Below are 22,889 nucleotides of genomic sequence, written 5' to 3' on the forward strand. Positions count from 1 at the left end.
GTCTGGAGTCTGCACAGGAATTCTGGCTCTGTTATGCTTCACGTAATGAAATCCAATTCAAAAGCTGCTGTTATTCTTTACTGAGCGTTTTTATGCTCAGCTCACTTTTTAAATAAACCCAGGGCTCCTTTTACTTCCTCCAAAAATACACCGCATACAGGATACATAAATATTTGCATAGAGAAAGATTGCCATGAACATTTGAAAAACTTGTTTGTTTAAATACATTTGATAAAGTTTTGTTTCGGCCTGTCACCATCAGCGTCAAAACAGTAGGAAACAGTTTTTAATCCAAACATGTATTTTATGGAGTCCTCCATTTCATTTGGGGGAGGTGATTTGGGATGTATGTTGTCATTTCCTTTTTAAATTTCTGATGGTAGATAATCATTTGATGAAAAACTAAAAATCCAAAAATTTTTGGGGATTTTTTTGTTGCACCTTGGAGTTCCTTAAGTCAAGCTGTTAATAATAGTTTTTTTGGCAAATTAGGAAGTTCTAAACTACAGGCCGTTCCCAACCTCAAAATCTACAATATATTGTTTGTAAACCTTCATTTTGGCTCATGGGACTTTAGGTTTTCCAAAGAGGCAATGGCCACAGTATGGCTGTTACTGCGGATGTGGCTTGAAAGAGTTTTTAGAGAGTTTAAAGGGGAAAAAAGTATTTCAAGGAAGATAGAAAATATATCAAAAGGCAGTCCCTATGTTTTAACTCCCTTCAGAGCTGAGAAGGTCTCCGTTCTTGGTCAGACAACGTTAGGTTTTGTATGGCCTCTGTACTTTCAAGACTAGGAAGTGGCTTTCTAACTTTTGATGTGTCTGCTAGCATAGCATTTGCCCCCTTCCCACACACCTCTGTCATTCAGGTCTTTGTGGAAAGAAATTCTGAGGGAAGCAATTAGAAGATTAGTAACATCAGCAAGAGGTGGGACTGAACGTGTGATTCTGAATTCCTGAGAGAAAGGAGATGTTAAATGTGATTTACACTACCTTAAGGATACAGTTAGCCAGGTAGATCAAAGATATGTATATATTTATTAGGGCTGTGTAAATCATTCCATGAGGTACTTTGCTCTATATCCGCTTCTGAAGTAGCCACAACTGCTCAGAAGCTTGGTGCGACTGTTTTGAGGTTGTCCTGTGATCTTCTGGGAAAGGCTATGCACACACGAGACACATCACTGCCCGGCTGCAGGCCTAGAAATCTTGGGACAGTCTCTACACAACTATGCCAAGCTTTCAAGAAGTTGTAGCTGTTTTGCAGCTTTAAGAATAGATTTCAACTCTGCTTTCCCAGGATCATAGGTTCACATTAAGGAAAGGTTAAATTTCTTCCTAATGTTCTGTTGTATTGTTTGTTTGGGTAGGTTTGAGTTTTTGTTTGTCACAATGGCTTTTAAGGTTGCCCATCTTGCAAATTCACTCAACCTGAAAGTGACATTTTAAATAAGAGACACCACTCCTAGACAACTTCAGCTTCTCCCAAAGGGGATTGTACTTTTCCTGTACCGGGATTGTACTTGGAGAGAGACAATATTTAGGTCCATAATGGTGTACCTTTTTCTGTGATTGACCTGTGCTTCCTCTTCCTCTGTTTCTGAGCTTCACGCAAAGGATGGGTGCGAGCATTTCCTGTCATTTCTCAAAACCTGGGAGAGACAGGAAGCACAAGTTATTTGTGCATCCTCTCAAACCTTTTCTACAGAACATGCAACGTGTGACTGCATTTCACAGTAGATCAACAGCAAAAGTCATTGCACTCAACGTAAAATGACTTGACAGCTCTATGTAATCTTGTTTTGCAGGGCTGGCTTCATATTTTAATGGGAAGTCTTCGAAAAAGGTCTCCTGTCAGTCTGTTCTATGTTGTCAAACCAACATAGTGTACTGAAAAGCAGCAGTGAGAGGTTGTTGAATAACAATGGTTGGGTTATCCACGAGATCAGCTGCATCAGAGTAGTGTCATATCAGGGACTTTGTGGAAAGGTGGCTTCTGCTAAGTATAGATCAAGGCCAAGGGAGAGAGAAAGCAATAATTTTGGAATCTGACACAGACGTCAGGATACACTAGACTTTACTGAGCATTGAGATCCAAATAGTTAGGCAGAGGTGTTGCATACTAAAGGTAAAAGTAAAGGTTTCCCCTTTCCAGTCATGTCCAATTCTAGGGAACGGTGCTCATCTCTATTTCTTAGTTGATAGAATTGTCTGAAGACACTTCCATAGTCTACATAAACACTGAGGCGTATGGAATGCTGTTATTATCCCACATATGTGGTACCTATTTATCTACTTGCATGCTTAGGAACTGCTAGATAGACAGGAGCTAGGACAAGTAACAGGAGCTCACCCCATCACATGGCGCTCGGGTCTCGAATCCAGGATGTCAGCTTTCTAGCTAACAAGCTCAGCATCTCTAACTGCTGAGCCATCGTGCCTATTATTGTTGGACAAGCATTTTCTACAGATCAACTGATTTATGTAAAGTATTGGAACACCATAATGCTTGAAATATATTTTAGGTTTCATGCATCGGCCTGAGTTGCCTTTGTGTGTATGTGTAGTTTTGAATGGAGCCTACCTCAGAAAGCAAGAGGTATATTCTTTGCTGGGTCTCCATAATTTGACGTCGCTAAATTGAATACATTATCTAAGTTTTGAAATATGTACTGTTGGGTGCTTGGCACGTCCATCGCCACTCCAAGTCTGTTTTTGAATTCTCTGGAAGGAAAAAGCAAGACAAAAAACTATGATTGAACGGGGTGTTATGGGGCCTGATTTGTGACTAGGTTTCGCCAACTGTAATGCTATCTTTAACTCCTTTTTACTGCAGTCTTATTTTCTTGCATTCTAAGCTGCGACTACTTTTTCTATGCACAAACTTCATTTACTTGTTTATTTTATGTACTAATATAAGCATCTCTTCTCTCGACATAGGTATGGTCTCTGTGTGGTGTATTTATATATTGTACACCCACATGATAAATTACACACACACACACACACACACACACACACATACAAACTTCCTTGGTTTTGATCTAATCATAATTACAGATTATTTCTTTTTCTGCTAGATTATTTCCAGCTATTGAAAAGCAGGAAATGTTCTGTAAACTGGAAATGTAAACTTCCAAAACCTTTGGCTAATGCCTTACCTTTGCAAATTAAGCCTTCAAAGTTAGCTTTGAAGTTTTTCCTTGCATTATAAGAAAGATTCTAGATGTCCTGTCTTGAAGTGTTTTACTGTTGTTATTGTTTTCCTCAGAAAAACAATGGAGAGATTCAATATGCACCAAAGACAAATTCCTTGTGTGTCCAATCACACTTGGCCAATAAAGAATTCAATTCAATTCAATTCAGTTCAGTTCAATTCAATTCAATTCAATTCAATTCAATTCTATCCTATCCTATCCTATCCTATCCTATCCTATCCTATCCTATCCTATCCTATTCTATTCTATTCTATTCTATTCTATTCTATTCTATTCTATTCTATTCTATTCTATTCTATTCTATTCTATTCTATTTCAGGGAACAACCCAGCATTTGTTTATGAGAATTCAACTTCTGCTTCATATAGTGGTTCTTTCCAATGTCTTTGTGCAGTGATATTTCGGAATATTTTAATTCTGATTTAAGGCTTGTAAATATGGCTCTACTCACGGAATGGGACAACGCGCTGAGGCCAACTCGCTGTGGGGACAATTTATTGCATTAAGGATAACTTAATGCAATAAATATTATATGCTACTATTTCTTCGGCATTATTTGCACTGACAAAAATGGAAATAATGTTAAAGAAACAGTGGCGGATAACATTTATTGTGTTGAATTGTCCCACATGGATTGACCTGCGGTGAGTTGTCCTGTGCCATGACGTAAAAAAGATGTTGGGACCCTAGAAAGAGTGCAGGGAAGAGCAACAAAGGGGATTGGAGGCTAAAACATATGAAGAATGGTTGCAGGAATTGGGTATGTCTAGCTTAATGAAAAGAAGGACTAGGGGAGACATGATAGCAGTGTTCCAATATCTCAGGGGTTGCCACAAAGAAGAGGGAGTCAAGCTATTCTCCAAAACATCTGAGGGTAGGACAAGAATGGGTGGAAACTAATCAAGGAGAGAAGCAAGTTAGAACTAAGGAGAAATTTCCTGACAGTTAGAACAAGAGCCTGGTGGTGCAGTGGTCTAAACTACTGTTAAAAGTAGTATTTAGCTGCCAACTGCCTACAATTACTGCGAGTTCAATTCTCACCATGCTCAAGGTTGACTCAGCCTTCCATCCTTCCGAGGTAGGTAAAATGAGGACCCGGTTTGTGGGGGCAATAAGCTGACTTTGTATAAAATAGAACACCACTTGGGGGAGGGGGGCAAAAGCCCTACTAAGCAGGTATATACAAAAAGTATGAAGGCTATTGCTTAAAAAGCATTGTAAGCCACCCTGAGTCTCCGGAGAAGGGCGGCATATAAATCAAACAACAACAACAACAACAACAACTAATAATAATAATAATAATAATAATAATAATAATAATAATAATAGAACAATTAATCAGAGATTAGATCTGAAATGTATAGTGTTTCCTGCCTAAGCAGGGATTAGACTAGAAGATCTCCAAAGTCCCTTCCAACTCTGTTATTCTATTCTATTCTATTCTATTCTATTCTATTCTATTCTATTCTATTCTATTCTATTCTATTCTATTCTATTCTATTCTATTCTATTCTATTCTATTCTATTCTATTCTATTCTATTCTATTCTAAAGAGTTGGCCTCAGCTAGTTGTCTCACGGTAAGCTGACTGCAGCAAGATGGCAGTGGCAAGTTTCCCTAGTCCCTATATATCCTCCGATGCAACTTTTATCTCATCCCTAGCCATAGACAGCTTATGTACATGATTTGAGCAGTTGAGTTTTAAGGTGTTTTGCCTTTTGTCTTGACTCAAGTTTTGTCATTTGTACATTTTGTGATGCCTCACTGACGACGTGGGTGATGGTGCAATCTGGCACTGCATTTGGCCATTTCACCATGCTGCCCTCTTCTCTCTGGTCACTGGATAGTGCCTTCTGTGGCCATTTTGGCTTGGGCTGCAAGGGAGGTAGAGAATCTGGCTTTTGTAGGGGCCTTAGCCAGAATCTCTCCATATAACATTAAGAATTTCATTTTTAATGTGTGCCAGTGTGTTCACAGAAAAAAGCGACAACAAAGGCTATCTTATCTTATAACATAGGTTTTCTCAAACTTGGCGACTTTAAGATGTGTGGACTTCAACTCCCGGAATTCTGCAGCATAGAATAATATTATTCTGGAACACTGTTAACATGTCTTAATAATCAGTCCAGTTTATCTGATATTTTTATTTTGCATCCTATTGTATATTTTTTTAATTCAAATTGTATTTTTAGTGTGCTTTACTGTAATTACCCTGAGAGCTTCAGCTACTGTGTGGTTTTAAAATATAAATTTAAAAAATTGCTTTTCTGCTGAGCTGAGTTCTGGAGGCATATTCAATAATGTGGTCATGACAAAGAGCCCACAATGAAGACTGGAAATGCTAATCAAGATCTATAATGGTTATAATCTGACTGATTTTGGTTTCATTTTTAGGTGAGCAAAATGTCTTTGATTAATGAATTGTAGCCATTAACTGACTAATTATTGTAGCTTTTCTCTCTCTTTCTAATTTCACTGATGCTTTCACTTTTACCAATGCCTAGACACTTATGTTTAACAGTCATAATAATTCTGTGTACATGCAAGGATCTTTTTCTCATAATAGGGAAGTTATAGCTACTTTCTTTTCCCCTTTGATACAATGGCTTCACTCTCTCCCTCCCCCCCCCCCCCGCATTCCCCCCCCAATCATATACACATATAGTGCAGAGGTGTCTAAGTGAGCTTATAGAATCTAGCCAAATCATTTTTATTTTGAAAGACATTTTAAAAATGGTTGATGATTCTGTGCAGTTTAATAAATTACATCCAGTGGTAGGCTGCTGGGGGTTCGCAGGGGTTCAGGAGAACCTCTAGCTAAGATTCTGTGCAGTTCGGAGAACCCCCAAATCCCACTCTTGGCTGGCCCCAGCCACTCCGCCCTTCCCCTCCCAGGAATCCCCACGTGGCCCATTTCGGATGCAGTGCAGGGCGTGCACGGAGGTTCGGGGATGGTGAAAAACACCTACCAGAAGTTCGGGAAGGCCGGAAATGGGCCTGTTTCCAGCCTCCAGAGGGCCTCCGGAGCATGGAAGGCTGTTTTCGCCATCCCAGAGGCTGAAAAAGCCTCCGGAGCCCGGGAAGGGCAAAAAGCCCCCCCCTTGTGGTGGTGCAGGAGGCCAACTAGCCATGTCCACCATGGCCACACCCACCCATCAACCGGGCAGAGAACCCCTTGCTAAAATTTTTGAATCCCACCCCTGGTTACATCCCAATTATGAAGACTGCAAAGATGCTAAGAGCAAACATTTTACCAAGTAGCATAAGGTTGGAAACTTCAAAACAGTTCCTATTGGAACTATCACTCATCTCATTTTTGGAAAATAAATCGGGAATAGTCATATTTCAGTCTTGCCAAACAAAGCCGCAAGAGATAATAATATTATTTGCTCAGTATTCTTCATTAGTTAATTTATCCATGGTCTTTTGTATGCAAAACGATTTTAGCCTGAAGGGAAGGAAAAGAACCATCTTTCTTAATTATAAAAATTTCCTGCCTGTTTATTTTGAGGTGATTCTTAGCCACGCAGGGAATAAGATGAGCTGTTATAAGCTTTTGTGTTCTTTATCTGATATTGCTAAGACATTTCAATTCTTGCTCTATTTGTCGTTGAGATAATTGTGTAAATGGTTTGTTCTCTTGCCAGCTTCATGGTTATGTGGACCACAAGCCCTTGGGCCTTCAGATCTTCATTGGAACAGCAGATGAGAGGATTCTTAAACCACATGCTTTTTACCAAGTCCATCGCATCACAGGGAAAACAGTCACTACCACCAGCTTTGAGAAAATCATTGGCAACACCAAAGTGCTGGAAATCCCTCTGGAGCCAAAAAACAACATGAAAGCAACGTAAGGTTCTATATTACAAAATGTTGTAAGATAGCAACAGAGGAGAACTTAACACGATTAATGTAAAAGATGCCTGTATTTAATTTGTAGAGAAAACTTTCAAGTGTAAGCCCTCTTTGCTTTTCCATGGTATATACATGTACTGCAGTTCAGTAGTAGAATAATTCAAGTGAGTGCAGAAAGGATCATCTTCAATCCCTTAACAGAGGTTGCCCATTAGGGGAAAGATCATTTTCTACTGGAGATCTTGTTAGCAGAATAGACACATAACTCACCAGTTTTGAAAAAATAATTTCATTTTTTTGGGGGGAAACTCCATCTCAAGGCCCATAACTGGAGAGTCCTTTTAGTGCAAATCCCTGATCATCAGATACTCTGATTTCTGCACCAGGAGAACTTTCTGATTTGCCAGTCCTTGGGAGAAGGAGACATTTCAATTAATCAGCCTCTTCCCAACATGAGTTAGCATTTGAATTGACTTCTTTCCCTTGTAAGTTTTGAACTGAGACGAGCATCAAATGGTCTAGTACAGGGATGTCAAACTCAATTTCATTGAGGGCCGCATCAGGGTTGTGCTTGACCTTGGGGGCCTGGGTGGGCGTGGCTAGGTTGGGCGTGGCCAGCTCAACGGCACTCGTGTCGGGGGTGCCTGTGGAACCTGAGGGCTCTGCCAGTGTAAATGGGCTCCCAAGCTCTGTTTTGGGCTGTGATGGCCTCCTGCAACCCTCTGCCAGTGAAAATAGAGCTTGGGAGGGCTGCATGCGGCCCTCCCGAGCTCTGTTTTCGCTGGCAGAGGGACTGCGGGCTGGTCCTTCGATGTTTCCAGGGTGGCCCCGCGGGCCAGATCTAAGCACCCCACAGGCCAGATCTGCCCCCCTAATGTCTTATACTGAGCATTCACTTTTGGATGGATGGAGGGAGGGAGGGAGGGATGGAAGCAACAGTATAGCTACAGTAATGCTACTTGCTGAAGTGTTTGCAAATTTGGAGAATCTATGTAGCTCAGGGTTGAACTATAGGTTCTTGATGGTCTAGAACAGGGCTGTCAAACTCCTGGTCTGCGGGCCAGATGTGTCACATGCTGGCCATGTCCACACCCAGTTTAGCGAAGGGGGGAAAAGTCCCGATATGTCACGTGACGACGCCGTGACTACGTGAGTTTGACACCCCTGGTCTAGAAACAAAATGCCTATAGTAAGAAAACTAAATTTAGAAAATATCAAGACTGCAGTGAATCATTGTTCCATGAGGGATAATGACATTGCTAAGAAAAATATTGAAGAAAAAGACTGAAAACTCACTGCAATATATTCCCTAGAACAGTGTTTCTCAACCTTGGAAGCTTGAAGATGGGTGGACTTCAACTCCCAGAATCCTCCAGCCAGTGCTGCTGGCTTGGGGATTCTGGGAGTTGAAGTCCACCCATCTTCAAGCTACCAAGTTTGAGAAACACTGCCCTAGAATAATGGAGAGTTGTAGACTTAGGGATGTTTGAATCAGCCAGCACTATCGGAATGGTCCATTGGTATCAACTGATTTCCAGATTAGGATTATATAAAGAATTTCCATGAATAAACCAGTTGGAATTACTTGCATTGACATGCTTTGGAACCTTGTTTGATTGCCAGGGTTGTAAGCTAACAGAGGTAAGCTTAAATCCATACTCTTGCAGAGCTACAGTGGTCCATTTTCCCTCAGGGAAGGTAGAGAATCAGCCAGCCCCTTGTTGAGATTCCATAGAAAGAAGCCAAGCATACCTGGACTATTAAATCTGTAATCATAATCAGAGAAACAAAAACTGACATTAATTCAGGAGTGGGGAGTGCTTAGTTTGCAAATGCAATGGGGTATGTGTGTAAAAGTACTGATGTCACTAGACAAGGATTATTCACTTATTTGTTTGTTTCATAGCATTGACTGCGCAGGAATTCTCAAGCTGAGGAATGCAGACATTGAATTACGGAAAGGAGAAACAGATATTGGCCGAAAGAATACTCGTGTGCGATTGGTGTTCCGCGTGCACATCCCTGAATCTAGTGGTCGGATAGTTTCTTTGCAAGTTGCATCCAACCCCATTGAATGCTGTAAGTCATAATTTTCTGATAATTTTATTATTTTCAGTAACATTGTTTCTGAAATCCATAACTTTACAACAGAGGTCCCCAAACCCCGGACTGCAGCCTGGCACTGGTCTGCAACCTGCTAGGAACTGGGCTACGCAAGCCCCATCCGAAGCCCCATCCATGCGTGCATTGCATCTAAGGCAGCATGTAAAACAATATCTCCTCCCCCCCTCCCCCGCTCAGTCCATGGAAAAACCACCCTTTACAGAATTGGTTCCTGGCAGTGGTGAAATGTAAAATTTGTTGCTAATGGTTCTGTGGGCGTGGCTTGGTGGACGTGGCTTGGTGGGTGACGTGACTGGGTGGGCGTGGCCAACTTTTTAAAAAACTTTTTTTAAAGGATTTTTTTTACTACCGGTTTGGGTGAATAGGTAGTAAAAAATGCTTTTAAAAAGTAAAAAAAAAAGTTCAGACGATCACAGCTGTGCCGTGTGATCGTCAGAACCTTTTTTTTTTTTTTTTTACTTTTTTAAAGCATTCTTTTACTACCTATTCGCCCAAACCGGTAGTTTTTATCACTGCCGGTTCACTCGAACAGGAGCGAATCAGTAGCATTTCACCTCTGGTTCCTGGTGCCCAAAAGGTTTTGGGCCACTGTTTTACAGGACTGAAATACAGGCAGTCCAGGATTTAAAACCATCTGATTTAGGGACAATCTGTAGATGCAAACAGGCTACCTATTGTTAAAAATGGCAGATTGCTTTCTTCTTTCTTGAGTCAATGAAGCGTTGAAAGCCACACAATATTTACAGGAATTGCTGATAATCAATGAAAACAGGCTGTATGTTACAAATGCACCGTTTCATCAGTTCCTGAAAGCATTGCATAGCTTCAGCACTTTCTCTGTTCGAGGAGGGGAAAATTCCATCTGCTATCTGTAGTAACAGGCAGTCCGTTTGTACGTACAAGTTCTGATTTAAATACAAAGTCGGGTTAAAGACAGAGATAGGGAACGCAACTTGTTCTTCATTCAGAGGCTGCATGTAAATCTGGAGAACATGCTTGCCAAAGGCAAAACGCCACCTTCTTTACTTCCTGTCTTTTAATCCTTAATTAAGCAATCTAAGGGTTTGGGCTTTGATCCCGTGCTATGCATCCTTATTTATCTGGGACTGTCTTGTGAACTTGTAGATAAACTTCCTATCCCACCGTTAACAGAGAGATGTTGCAAACTTGTCGACTTATAAAAGAAGGCCTAAATGTAGCAGCATTCTTCCAGAATAGATAGCTCAGTATGATTTTGTGCACGTGGCTCTTAAGATTGCCTGATACTAAAAAAACAAAATGGGAGTTTTCTAATTCTCACTGTGAATTCGTCTTATAATTCCAAGCAGCATTCCAAGAGACTTTAGAATCAGCCACAATTCAAGAGGAAAAAAAGGGGTGGGAGTTGGGAAGAGGGATTTCCACTAAATCAGGGGTGGGCTGCTGGGGTTCGCAGGGGTTTGGGAGAACCTCTAGCTAAGATTCTGTGCAGTTCGGAGAACCCCCAAATCCCACTCCTGGCTGCCCACCCCACCCCCCTTCCCAGGAGTCCTCATGCAGCCCGTTTTAGATACAGGTAAGCGCAGGGCACATACGGAGGCTCAGGGAGGGTGAAAAACGGGCCTACCGGAAGTTTGGGAAGACTGGAAATGGGCCTGTGTCTGGCCTCCAGAGGGCCTCTGGAGCCTAGGGAGGCCATTTTCGCCCTCCCAGAGTCTCGAGAAAGGCCTCTAGAGCCCGGGGAGGGCAAAAACACCCACCCTGCCATGGTGCAGGAGGCCGACTAGGCCACGGCCACCATGGCCATGGCCACCCAGCAACCGGGCAGAGAACCCCTAGCTAAAATTTTTGAAGCCCAGTCCTGCACTAAACATGTACTATCTAAACAATACAGGAAGTATATTGTACTCTCCTGTCATGTTTTCTATGTGGACAATGTCCTGGGCTTTCTGGCAGGTGAGCCTCCTCTTAAATATGCCAGTTTATCTTCTTTTGAGATAGGACAATGATAAAAACATTTACAGGTCCTCACCATTTGATGAGTCGAGACCTGTGGCATAGCCTCATTCTAGCACCTGAAAGGAGGCTTAGTCATTTTTGGAGAACTTACCCTCGTGACCATCTTTTCTCATCCTGTAGTGTATTTTTGTTAGTAACTTGAGCTTTCTCAGTGGTTTGGGGATTTCATAGTTTAGCGAATCATTTTTACATCTTTTATTGTATGACTGATATTAGTGTACAATACACTACATATTAGTGTAACAATAAACCACCTGAGGAAGGAGGCTTTGAGAGATCTACTCTGTGGTTTTTTATAACAGCAAAATGCTTTCTCTAAGACACATTTGTATTGGAGTTGCACCTTGCTAAAATGGTGTTAGGTTTGCAATTGAATCATCTGAAAAAGTTTGATTATCAATTGTTGGGGTTTGCTTTCTTGGATGAGGACAAGATCCATATACTTTTGTGTTCTATTTCTGTTGCATCCTGATAAATCGATCTACAAGTGTGTTGGTGGCAATGTGTTACTGCTTATGTTTTGCATGTGGTATCAAAGTTGGATTGCCTCTTTCCATGGAGATTTCCTTTAGTTAATCTGCCTGCTGATTGTAAATTGTATGAAGAATTTAACCATTTCTTAAAACACACACATACAACATATACTCTAATTTACAAACTTGTACCCATTTGGGCAATTCTTGGACTCATAGTTTAATAGTATCAGTATGCATCTTGGTGCTTTGACTGGCATTCTTTTTAAAAAATTATTTATATTTAGTAAGAATTTTACATAAAGCAAAAGAAAAGCCTAAGGGAAAGAAAGAGGAAATGTTATAAAAGATGACTTCCCACTTTCTCTTCAGCAGATAATTACAACTTTATAATCCCTCTTCCGAGATGTATAAACACATCTCTTCAGACTATCACTTAATCCACATTTTAAAATTATTCACCAAATGTGCACATTTTCTCCTTACTCTTAGTATTGATGATGTTTCTTACTTACAGCATTGCTGTAAGTAGATTTAATGAACAGCAAGCTGGCTAGAGATGATTAGAAGACTGGAGGCTAAAACATATGAAGAATGGTTGCAGGAACTGGGTATGTCTAGTTTAAGTAAAAGAAGGACTAGGGGAGACATGATAGCAGTCTTCCAATATCTGAGGGGCTTCCACAAAGAAGAGGGAGTTAAGCTATTCTATTCTAATTTGAGTGGCAGACCCCCATTAAAATAGTTTATTAAAACTGTCATTCCTTATACTTGATGAATGGGGATGGGGGTCATGTGAACATGATTGTAAGGTCAAAAGGCATTTATTATCTCTGGAATTGAAAAAGAGGTAGAGCTCTCCAATTTCCCACATCAGTATGTAAAGATTTATACAGTTGTATCTTTACAAACAGGGATTCTCATTACTAGCAAACCACTCAGGGATTGGAGTTGTAGACGTCAATCCCAGGAGAAAACTCACTAAAATAGCAGCGTTATTAGTTAGCTCATCGGTTGCTCCCGCTAACTGTAGTCCCTTGAGTTGGTGGTTGCTAGCCACAAGGCATCTAAAATGCTCCAAGGAGATCAGCAGCTGCAGAGAAATAAGAACCGACTTGAGTAGAGATGTCGTATTCCCCATCATGGGTCTTGAGGGATGTGCTCCTTCATAATTGAAAGGGTGAGGATTATAAAATCAGGGTGATTATAAAGTAATGTACTAAGAAGCTGCCTGTATGGGAAGCAAAAAGTAAACACTCTCTTGATCTGAGATTAACTCGTAGCAATTACATGACAATATCCATGTTCACCTCATAGTCTCGGTATGGAATTTGTTCACCCTTGCCATGTTCTGTGAGCTTTTTCCAACTTCCCACTCTAGTTTACAACCTTGACCTATCAATCAAGTTTTGTCCAAATTAGATTTTGTTTAGCATTCTGCTTTTAAATCAGGTGGTATTGATTTAAGACAGATGGGGCTGGTCTACCTGTGGCTGGATACTTGTGATGAATGATGTCTCCAAAGGAATTTCTCTGTGTAAATTTTCTCAGAAATCTGGCAGCAATATGGAGGGGAAAGAAATCATTTTCCTTGAGTAGCTGAAAGATAAGATGCAATGTTTGAACAAGATGGAAGCATTGGCATGCTGACAGAACTCAATGATTTGTCGAGAGTAAAAGATGATGACCCTTGATGAAAAGGGAGAAGATTTGTTGCCAACGCAACAAAAAGGGAAACATTGCTTGAGTCGAACAATGAGGGAGGATTACAAAAACATCTCAGACACCCCTAAGAAAGTCTTTAGTCTGAAACCCTGGAAAGCTGCTATCAATTAGGGTAAATCAGAACTGCCTAATTTCTACTCAGGACCACACCTGAATCTTTGAATGACATGCTGGGAGCACAGTATCTGGTAACCACGGTGGGAAGGGAATGGTGCATTTAATAACCATGTGGTCTGAACTAGCCTGACTTTTAGGTCTTATCTTTTCCTTCTGCAGATATTCGGTGCTATAAATATTATCAGAGCAAAGTTACCTGTTTTTAAAATTCCCCTCTCAAGTTTTACGGGATTAATGTTGACAACTCTCTATTTACTTTCAAAGGCATTTCTTAATTTGGATGAAATTGGATTAAGTCAGTTTTTTTGAAACAACAACCCCCTTGGAAGTTCCCCTTTTTAATTTTTCTCCCCCCCCCTCTTCTCCAAGTTTCCCATAAAATTGAGATAGCCTGCATTTATGATATGTGGCACATTTGCAAGGGCAGTGGAAAGAATGTTTTCATTTTGGCAAACCTTCTGCGGCTTTCCTGCAACAAAGAAAGCCAACTGGGAGATTGGCAACAGAAGTCTAGTTAAAGAGCAACAACCAACTATTCTGAGGATTCTTAGTAGATTCATCAGCCTGTTGTTTTCAGGCAGGGCATTACGAAGGCTGTCCATTTTCAGTAACTTTGCTCAAAACCAATGACCTACCTTCCTTCCTTCCTTCCTTCCTTCCTTCCTTCCTTCCTTCCTTCCTTCCTTCCTTCCTTCCTTCCTTCCTTCCTTCCTCAAATTACATTCATGTTGCTTCAATAACTCTTCCATTAAGCCTCTCTCTCAAGCAAGCTTAGGTGCATTGTTTACTATGAAAATCAACATACAGATGCAAATGGAAGTATTTTCCATAAATGAATGTTGTTTGCATAGGAGGAAAATTATTATAGCAGGAACAAAAATACATTGTTATTCTAGGGAAAAAAATATGGATAGATGAGCAAAGTGCAGAAGTGTATTAATTCAATTCCTTTGAGATCTATTTACAGTACATATTTACATAATAAATGTTTTTTTTTAATTCACACAATAGTGGTGGTAAGTGAAAAATGTTTTAAAAAATTGGTAGCCTGGTTTTCTAATAACGCAGAAATAAAAGTACATCTTGATTAAAGAATCAATTCTTTTCCCAAAATCATTTATATTTTTTCTACAGTGTGCCTTTCTAATTTTATGAACTAGAATCTTGGTTTTAAATTAAATTAATCTGAGTTCATATAAGTTTAGCTCCATACAAGTAGTCCTCAACTTACAACCAATTCGTTAGTAACCATTCAAAGGCACTGAAAAAAGTGATTTACAACCACTCCTCCCACTTACGATTGTCATAGCATCCCCAAGGTCATATAATCAAAATTTGGGCTCTTGGTAACAGGCATATATACAGTATTTATAATGGTTGCAGCATCCTGGGGTCATGCGACTTTCCCGGCTAGCTTCTGGCAAGCAAATTCAATGGGGAAACCAAGATTTGCTTAATGACTGCATGGTTTGTTTAATAACTCCAGTGATTCACTTAACTATCATGGCAAAAATGGTTATAAAATTGGGTGTGACTCCCTTAACAACTGCCGTGCTTAGCAATGGAAATTCTGGTCTCGGTTGTGTTCATAAGTCAATGACTACCTACTGTATATTCTATGGGAGTTCTAAACACCTTGAAGCTTTCATTGGGCTCCTGAGTTCCTAATTCTTGAGTTCGCACTTTAAACAGTAGGAAGGAAAAGCCTGATATAGATTGCAAAGTTATCTTGAGCTTAATCCTAGAGTGATTGCCATCATGGGAGCCATAGCTCATATTCTGTGGGCCATGTATCATCCACAGCCAACAACAACTGTCACACCTATTGTTGGAATTTCTGCTTAAAATATGAAACAGTCTAGTCTTGTCTCTATTCTGATGCTTTTTATGCTTGCCTGCAGTTCTGGGAGTTAAAGCCATAACTTGTGGGAAATGGCAGGTTGTAAAAAGTTGAGCGATTATCTTTGAATAATGGGTGCAGATTGAGGGTGGGAAGAGGGAGAAAAAGCATGGGAAGGCCTGTTGCTCCCATATTGTAGCTATCATAGAAGCATCTAGTTAACTATTGCTGGATATAAGATTATAAGTTTTTTGGATGTTGTCCTGGTACAGAAAGAATCTTCTTACATTCCTGTTAGGAACCTCCACAGTAGTGACCAAAATTATGGAAATCTTTTGGGAAAAGTGTATTTTTGAGGTTTGATGGCTAATAACACCACTTTTGTTTGGAGTTTCAAGACAAACATATTCCATTGTTGGAATGGCCTGGGAATAACCCAGACCTTAACCCAATTAAAAATCTATGGAGCCGACTAAAGAAATTTGTTAATTAGAAGCGACCCAGCAATAAAACCCAGATAATAGAAGCAATCATTCAATCTTGGTTTCACATTATAACAGCTGCAGAACTAAAAGACTTGGTTCACTCCATGGGAAGATGTTGTAAGGCCATAATTCATGCTAAAGATTACCCAACTAAGTATTAACTGATGTGATAATTTTTGTATATCTCGTTTTTTCTACATTTCACTTTTCTTCTTTATACTGCAACTGCTATTCTAATAGCAAATCCTTCATAAAAGTTTTTGCATTACATTCTTGATTAAATTATCTTTCCATTGATATATAATTTTATAGTACAGTTCCCCCCCCCCAAAAAAAGTAGTGCTATTAGCTAGTTTTAGAAAATACACTTTTCCCAAAATGTTTCCATAATTTTGGCCATTACTGTAGTTTTAATTTCTGAACGTTACTTTCAAAATTACAATCCCTTCTCCTTTTACCTCTCCTGCATTTAGATGAGAAGACATCCATTCTAATCTAAGATAAGCAGAGAAATAGAAGCCAGAATCCACTTTGGAGTCTGTTTTATATAGTATGGTTATTCCATAGGAATGGCACTTCTGTCCCCACTTTCAATAGTTGGAGTAGGTGCTGGTTTTGATAGTGCTGCTACATAACCAGTGTGACTCATTCAAACAAATAGAGGCAGCTGTGGACAAATAAGGACCACTTCATTGAAGCATTATAGGTTCTTGGAGTCTCATGACTGATTTATAATCCTGTTCCTCCCCTAACAACTGAATAGCCTACTAAAGAGAAGGCTCAGGGGAGACATGATAGCAGTCTTCCAATATTTCAAGGGCTGTCAATACATCAATATTTGAAGGGATGTCACAGGGAACAGGAAATAAGGAAGAATTTGCTGACAGTGGGAATGATTCATCAATAGGACAGCTTGCCTCCCAGAGTTGTGGACATTCCATTGCTGGAGATTTTCAAGAAAATATTGGATAACCATTTGTCTGGGATGGTATAAGGACTTCTGCCTTGGGAAATGGGTTGGACTAGAAGAGCCCTCAAGACTCCTTCCAGCCCTATGATTCTATGTTTCTATGAAAATCCATCTTTAGAGCTTAGATTCAAGAGGAAATTGAGTTCCAAGAATGACTCCAGTCATCCTTTTTTTTGCTTTTATTTATTAGAGAAGAGAGGTTTCCACAGGGGTGAAATCCAAAATTTTTCCCTACCGGTTCTGTGGGCGTGACTTGGTGGGCATGGCAGGGGAAGGATACTGCAAAATCTCCATTCCCACCCCACTCCAGGGGAAGGATACTGTAAAATCTCCATTCCCTCCCCTCCTGGGGGAAGGATATTGCAAAATCCTCATTCCCTCCCCACTCTGGGGCCAGCCAGAGGTGGTATTTGCCGGTTCTCCAAACTACTCAAAATTTCCGCTACCAGTTCTCCAGAACCTGTTAGAACCTGCTGGATTTCACCCCTGCGTTTCCGCCTAGCCAATGGACGGCGTAGTTCACATTCAATACATGGTGGGGTAATTGTGTGATAGTTCCATGCTAAAAGCTGTGACATAGAAGTTCACATAGATAGCATTGGTTTTATGTGAATTATTTATTAACTATTGCTTTATCTCATTTAAAGATGTGAAATACTATAATTTACTATGATCCCTTTCTGGGAGAGAATTTGGGTTTTTCTCGCACCAAAGATCTGTGGTGGGACAACTGGTAATTTGCCATCTGAAATTAAGTTAGTGTTTGTCCTTCCCCAATGGGAAAAAAAAGAGACTGAAATAAAAGAAACCAGGATGGCCCAAACTGTTGCTTTTCTTTTCTTTTTCTTTTTTTCAGAAGGAAAAAAAAATGCCCTGAAACATTGGAATCTCCATAGACATTGATTTTCCTTGGTAGCATTTCCTAAATTGACCATATAAATTTGCAATATTTCATAATTGCGTGCTCAGTCAAGAAGTGTTATATCAAAGCAGCAGTATTTGAGAAAAATCTTACACCGTTTTGAGCCTATTTGGGGAGGCTGCTGTGAGAAAGATGGAAACACTTAGTACCGCCTACCATTTCAAAAATTAGATAAAACCACCATTGCTTCAAAACAGACCTGCCAATTTAATGTTCAAATATTTTGATTAAAACGTCTGGATTTAAATATGCTGGAACAGATAACTGCCCTTTGAAACAGGGAATGAAAGAACCCATTCTTATTTTTTACTGACCTGCTTATATCTCATCTACAGTAATTTTAACTATTCTCTAGAAATGATAAGCCATCCATCTAGCCTATGCGATTATGAATCAGTAGTTTTTAAGACTGTAAAAAAGAGAGAAGGTTAGTAATATATGGTAATAGTGAATGCTTCGTTAGCAGAAATCGTCTAGCATGTTGGTGGCTGTTGCTATTGAAAATAAACACCCCAACTAGATAACTCGATGGTATTATGTACAGAGCTCTTAAACTGTAATAGCTATATGAAGTGCCAGCCCCTGAGGGGAAGAGAAGGAGCATGTGAAATTGTAAGTCTAAATTTTACTGATTCCTAAGCCCTAGGAATTTACCAGGGACCAAAAGAGCATATTCACCCATCCTAAATCAGTCTATGCCAATATAATTATCACATATAACCCCTTTTCAAATATACATTAGTCTGGTCTGGTCTTCCCAAACTTGCCCTACAATTTTTTTTTTTTGAATTGGTTAGAATGCAGTATTCCAGGCTAATTCTGCCCACAGCCAGGAGTTCGATCATGATTGTCTCAAGGTTATCTCAGCCTTCCATCTTTCCAAGGTCAGTATAATGAGGACCCAGATTGTTGTGGGCAATAGGCTGATGCTGTAAACCGCTTAGAGAGGGCTGTAAAGCACTATAAAGCAATTTATAAGTCTATGGGCTATTACTATTACAATAAAATCATTCTCCACCCAGCGTGGCAGTGACTATTCCTGCTGGTTGAGCGTGGCAATTTCAGGCCAACACCAAATTTGGAAATATTGGAAGAGATTAATATACCATCAGGCCTCCTGAGTTCTTACTATTTGCTTTTATTTTTCTGGTTCTTAGAATATTAGATTTTTAAAAAGTTCACCCAGGATGACTGCACTCCCAAACCAAAAGCATAAAGTCAGTTTCCTCACAACAATGTTTAACAGATCAGATCATTTTAAAGAAATATTTACACATATATAGTCCTGCAATATAGGTTTACAAATATTGCCTGCTATATTGGAATCAGGTACCCCTGGAAAGACAGAATAGCAACCAAGAGAGCTAATAAATCTTATAAGCATTAGTAACAATTAGTCTCACATTCAACTGATTTTATCAACAAAGAACAGAGATTTACATCATCATCCAGGTATGTAACCTGAACACTGAGAAAACACTCCTTTGTGGGATGGTGAGCAAGCAGAAACCCATCCACTTTGTCTAAGAAACATTTACCGTATTTTTGGACTATAAGACGCACTTCCCCCGCCCTCCCCCCCAAAAAATGGGTGGAAGTGTGCATCTTATAGAGAGAATGTTGCTGAAGCCCCGCCAACCGCTGGCCCCCACCCTTCGGCCTCTGCCTCCCAGCAATTTGCCTCCTTGCACCCTTGCACCAAACAGCCTGGTCAGCTTCAGCACAGCCTGATTTAGCATGAGCAGCTGATTGGCGGTTGGATCTTCCTCCCGGAATACCACCGATCAACTATTCCAAGCTGTGGGAATCACCGCCCATCACTGCTGCCACCTATCGCTGCCTCCGCATGTCCCATTTTCGGCCTCCGCGTGTCCTGTTCTTGGCCTCTGCACGCCCCTTTTTTGGCCTCCATGTGTCCCATTTTCAGCCCATTCCAGGCGGTGGGGATAGGCAGCAGCGGCAATCCCCGCCGCCTGGAACAGCTGATCAGTGGTATTCCGGGAGGCAGATCCAGCTGCTGATTAGCTGCTCGTGCTAAATCAGGCTGTGCTGGAGCTGACCAGGCTGTTTGCTGTTTGCTGCAAGGCGGTAAATTGCTGGGAGACAGAGCAGATTTTTTTTTCATGTTTTCCTCCCCAAAGGCTAGGTGCATCTTATAGTCTGGAGCGTTTTATAGTCTGAAAAATATGGTATTTTGCTTGGTTAGGTTGAGGGAAATAAAAGGAGAAGAGGTGGATGGAGATCAGAGACCATATTTACCAGTAGTGGTATTCAAATCCCGGCACTACCAGTTTGCTTTTGGTAGCGTGAGGGTGCACGGCACTTCTGCGCATGCGCAGAGCGTTTTTGATGTCATCTGGGCAGGTGGGCAGAACCTCCCACCTCCGCCACTACCGGTTCACCTGATATTTACTGATTTTTACTCATTTCATCACCAGGAGTCAAACATATCTAGATATCTTACTCTTTTTCACTTCCGCCTCTTCTTCCTTCTCTTCATGACTTTTATTATTATTGCTATTGCTGCTGTTATTATCCATTCAACTACAAAGTTGCCCAATCTGTGTTATTATCTTGAACTGCTTGTGTTCTTTCAGCCATTTGTCCAATATGCACTCTGATATCTTATTTGTTTGCATATTTGCTGTATTTTTTAATTAGTATGAGGGAAGCAAAGCACACATAACCTGATAAATCCCTTTCTGATGCTTGGGGCTGCCAATTGATATAATCAGGAAAGACGACCTGTAAATTCTTCAGATGTTGTTGAACTACAACTTTCAATATTCACTACCATTGACTGTTTTCTAAGGATGATGGGATTTGTTGTTCAGCTTCGGAGTGTCACTGTTGATCACCGTGAAATACAATAATTAATTAGATCCTGCATGATATAAGAGAAAATTGCTGCAAACAGGGTCAAAAATATATATCTGGGGCTATCCATTCTTTGTCTTAATACTTTCTTTCTTTCCATTTTTTTCCCTATTTTGGGCCCTTTTTTCTGTCTCCCAAGAAGCAGACTGCAGATAATGAACAGGGACTTGTTACCAAGGACTTAAGCTGTTGCTATCTCATGGAAAATGTTTGGAATTAGGCTGAAAGTAGTGGCCATGGGCCATGGGAGTATTTGTGTCCTTGCTTAACCCTGATCTAAGGCAAATCTCTATGTTCCTAATAGTTTACCACTTCCTACTAAAGTTCAGCTTTTTACAAATTTCAAAAAAAAGTTTGTAGGTCAGCTACCAGGAATGCAAATAAATTAAAATTATATTAAATCGAATTTCATTTTGTTCTTACAGTACCTACTTCCTTGTCCTGTCTTTATCTACTCTGCTATATTATTTTTATATCTCCAAAATGCTGTTTGGGTATACGTAGCATGCTTGTATGGCTGTTCATGTGCCAGAGCATAGGTTATTTGGAGTAAATCTTGGTAAGTAATTTTTTTTCCTCCTGTGAGCTGAAAGTTAGTGAAAGTTTGCTCTCTCCTGATTGGTAGGGGCAACTATGACTCACATAAGGCGTTTCTCTTTGCCTTGGCAGTGTAGAAAAGAAGAAATAAATAAATTTGTTGTCCAAAATGTGGTTAGGTGTAACAGGGCCAACAAGTCCTTTTTTCATGATTTTATTATTAGTATGTTTTATGCATTACAGACGTTTAAAGCTGGCTTTTTCTGTTTTCATTTCTATTTGTATATTGCCCATTGTTTGCTTTCCCTGCTGAGTCAGGGCTGATGGACACAACAAATTAGTGACATTGGCTGACCATTAACTGCATCAGTCCATCCTCAGTCCTGCTGCCCCTGAGAATTGACCTACATGCAGAGCATAAATCAGTAGTTCTCAAACTTTTCTTCATAACGGATCCACTTTAAATAACTTTTGTGGCTATGGACCATGGCCACGGACCCCCGAGATTTAAGATTTAAATCATAAAATTTCTTCAAGCCTTCGCAGACCCCCTGTGACAACATTGTGGCTCCCAGGTTGAGAACCACTGGCCTAAATAATGACTTGGTATAAAGCAATTTTACCAATGGGTCAAATGTCTTCTTCTTTTCTATTGATCCGTCTCCATGAAATAAGCATCTAAGAGCCACTGGTTAGAATGCGGTATTGCAAGCTAATTCTGCCGACTGCCAGCAGTTTGAATCTCACTGGCTCAAGGTTGACTCAGCCTTCCATCCTTCCGAGGTTGGTAAAATGAGGACCCAGATTGTTGGGGACAATATGCTGGCTCTGTAAAACACTTAGAGAGGGCTGTAAAGCACTGTGAAGCGGTATATAAATCTAAGTGCTATTGTTATTGCTTTGGTAGCACCTCTGAGAGATCTGCACTTTGAAAATGGACCATAACTCAATGGCAGAATGCATATTTGACTATAGAAACTTCCAGGTTCAGTTCTTAGTACCTCCACTGAAACAAACTTCAAGTAGAACGATGCTTGTCTGAATATGTGGAAAGCCATTCAAACTTGCAGATGTGGCTTAACTCTCAAAATCCTTCAGATAGTATGGCCATTGCAGAGAATTCTGAGAGTGAACACATCTGGAAGTTGCAAAGGTGGGGAAATATTGAATGAGACCAATTATATCATTGGTCAAAATAATGTCATTTTATTGATAAGACTTCTGAGTATACATTGGTGTGTTGTCATAAGGCTGCTTTCTTGTGAATATTCGTATAGCTTTCAAAAGCCATAAGAATATTCTGATTTAGTTTATTAAACTTAATATAATATTATTTTAATAATTTTCTTGGTATGTTTTATACCAAGAATATGTGTGTATACGTACACACATATACACACACACACATACATAAGGTATGCATTTATTTGTATACTTTTGTTTTTTATAAGGGTATAGGATAATTTTGATCAAACAACATGCATTTGAATACACATCAATATTGGATCAGCTAGGTTTTAAAGGTAGAAATTAACTTAAAATAGTTTTAAAAGCCTAGGGGGGAAATCATTTGCCTAATTCTGAAAAGATAACAATATAGGCATCTAGTAAGTCCTATAGAAGGAATTCCACAGTGACAAATGTTCTTTATACAGTCATCACCTAACCAATATCTGTCAGACGACACACAAAGAAAAGCACTTGTAGGTTGATTTCTTTCAAGTAGAGTGAGAATTATTATAAATGAAT

General features: G+C 40.0%; 1 protein-coding gene across 7 annotated transcripts in view; it reads left to right on the plus strand.

Annotated features, from left to right (window-relative positions):
• The window catches only part of NFATC2 (nuclear factor of activated T cells 2), a 199,774-nt gene that overhangs the window by 64,089 nt on the left and 112,796 nt on the right, over positions 1-22,889 (plus strand). For all 7 annotated transcript variants that reach the window (XM_060689619.2, XM_034433017.3, XM_087889094.1 and 4 more), the window contains exons 4-5: positions 6,865-7,067; positions 8,979-9,151. In XM_060689619.2, the coding sequence (XP_060545602.2) occupies positions 6,865-7,067; positions 8,979-9,151 (376 nt within the window). The remainder of the gene's footprint in view (positions 1-6,864; positions 7,068-8,978; positions 9,152-22,889) is intronic.

Source organism: Pantherophis guttatus, chromosome 3, assembly GCF_059756535.1.
Source record: "Pantherophis guttatus breed Tessera chromosome 3, ASM5975653v1, whole genome shotgun sequence".
NCBI lineage: Eukaryota > Metazoa > Chordata > Lepidosauria > Squamata > Colubridae > Pantherophis > Pantherophis guttatus.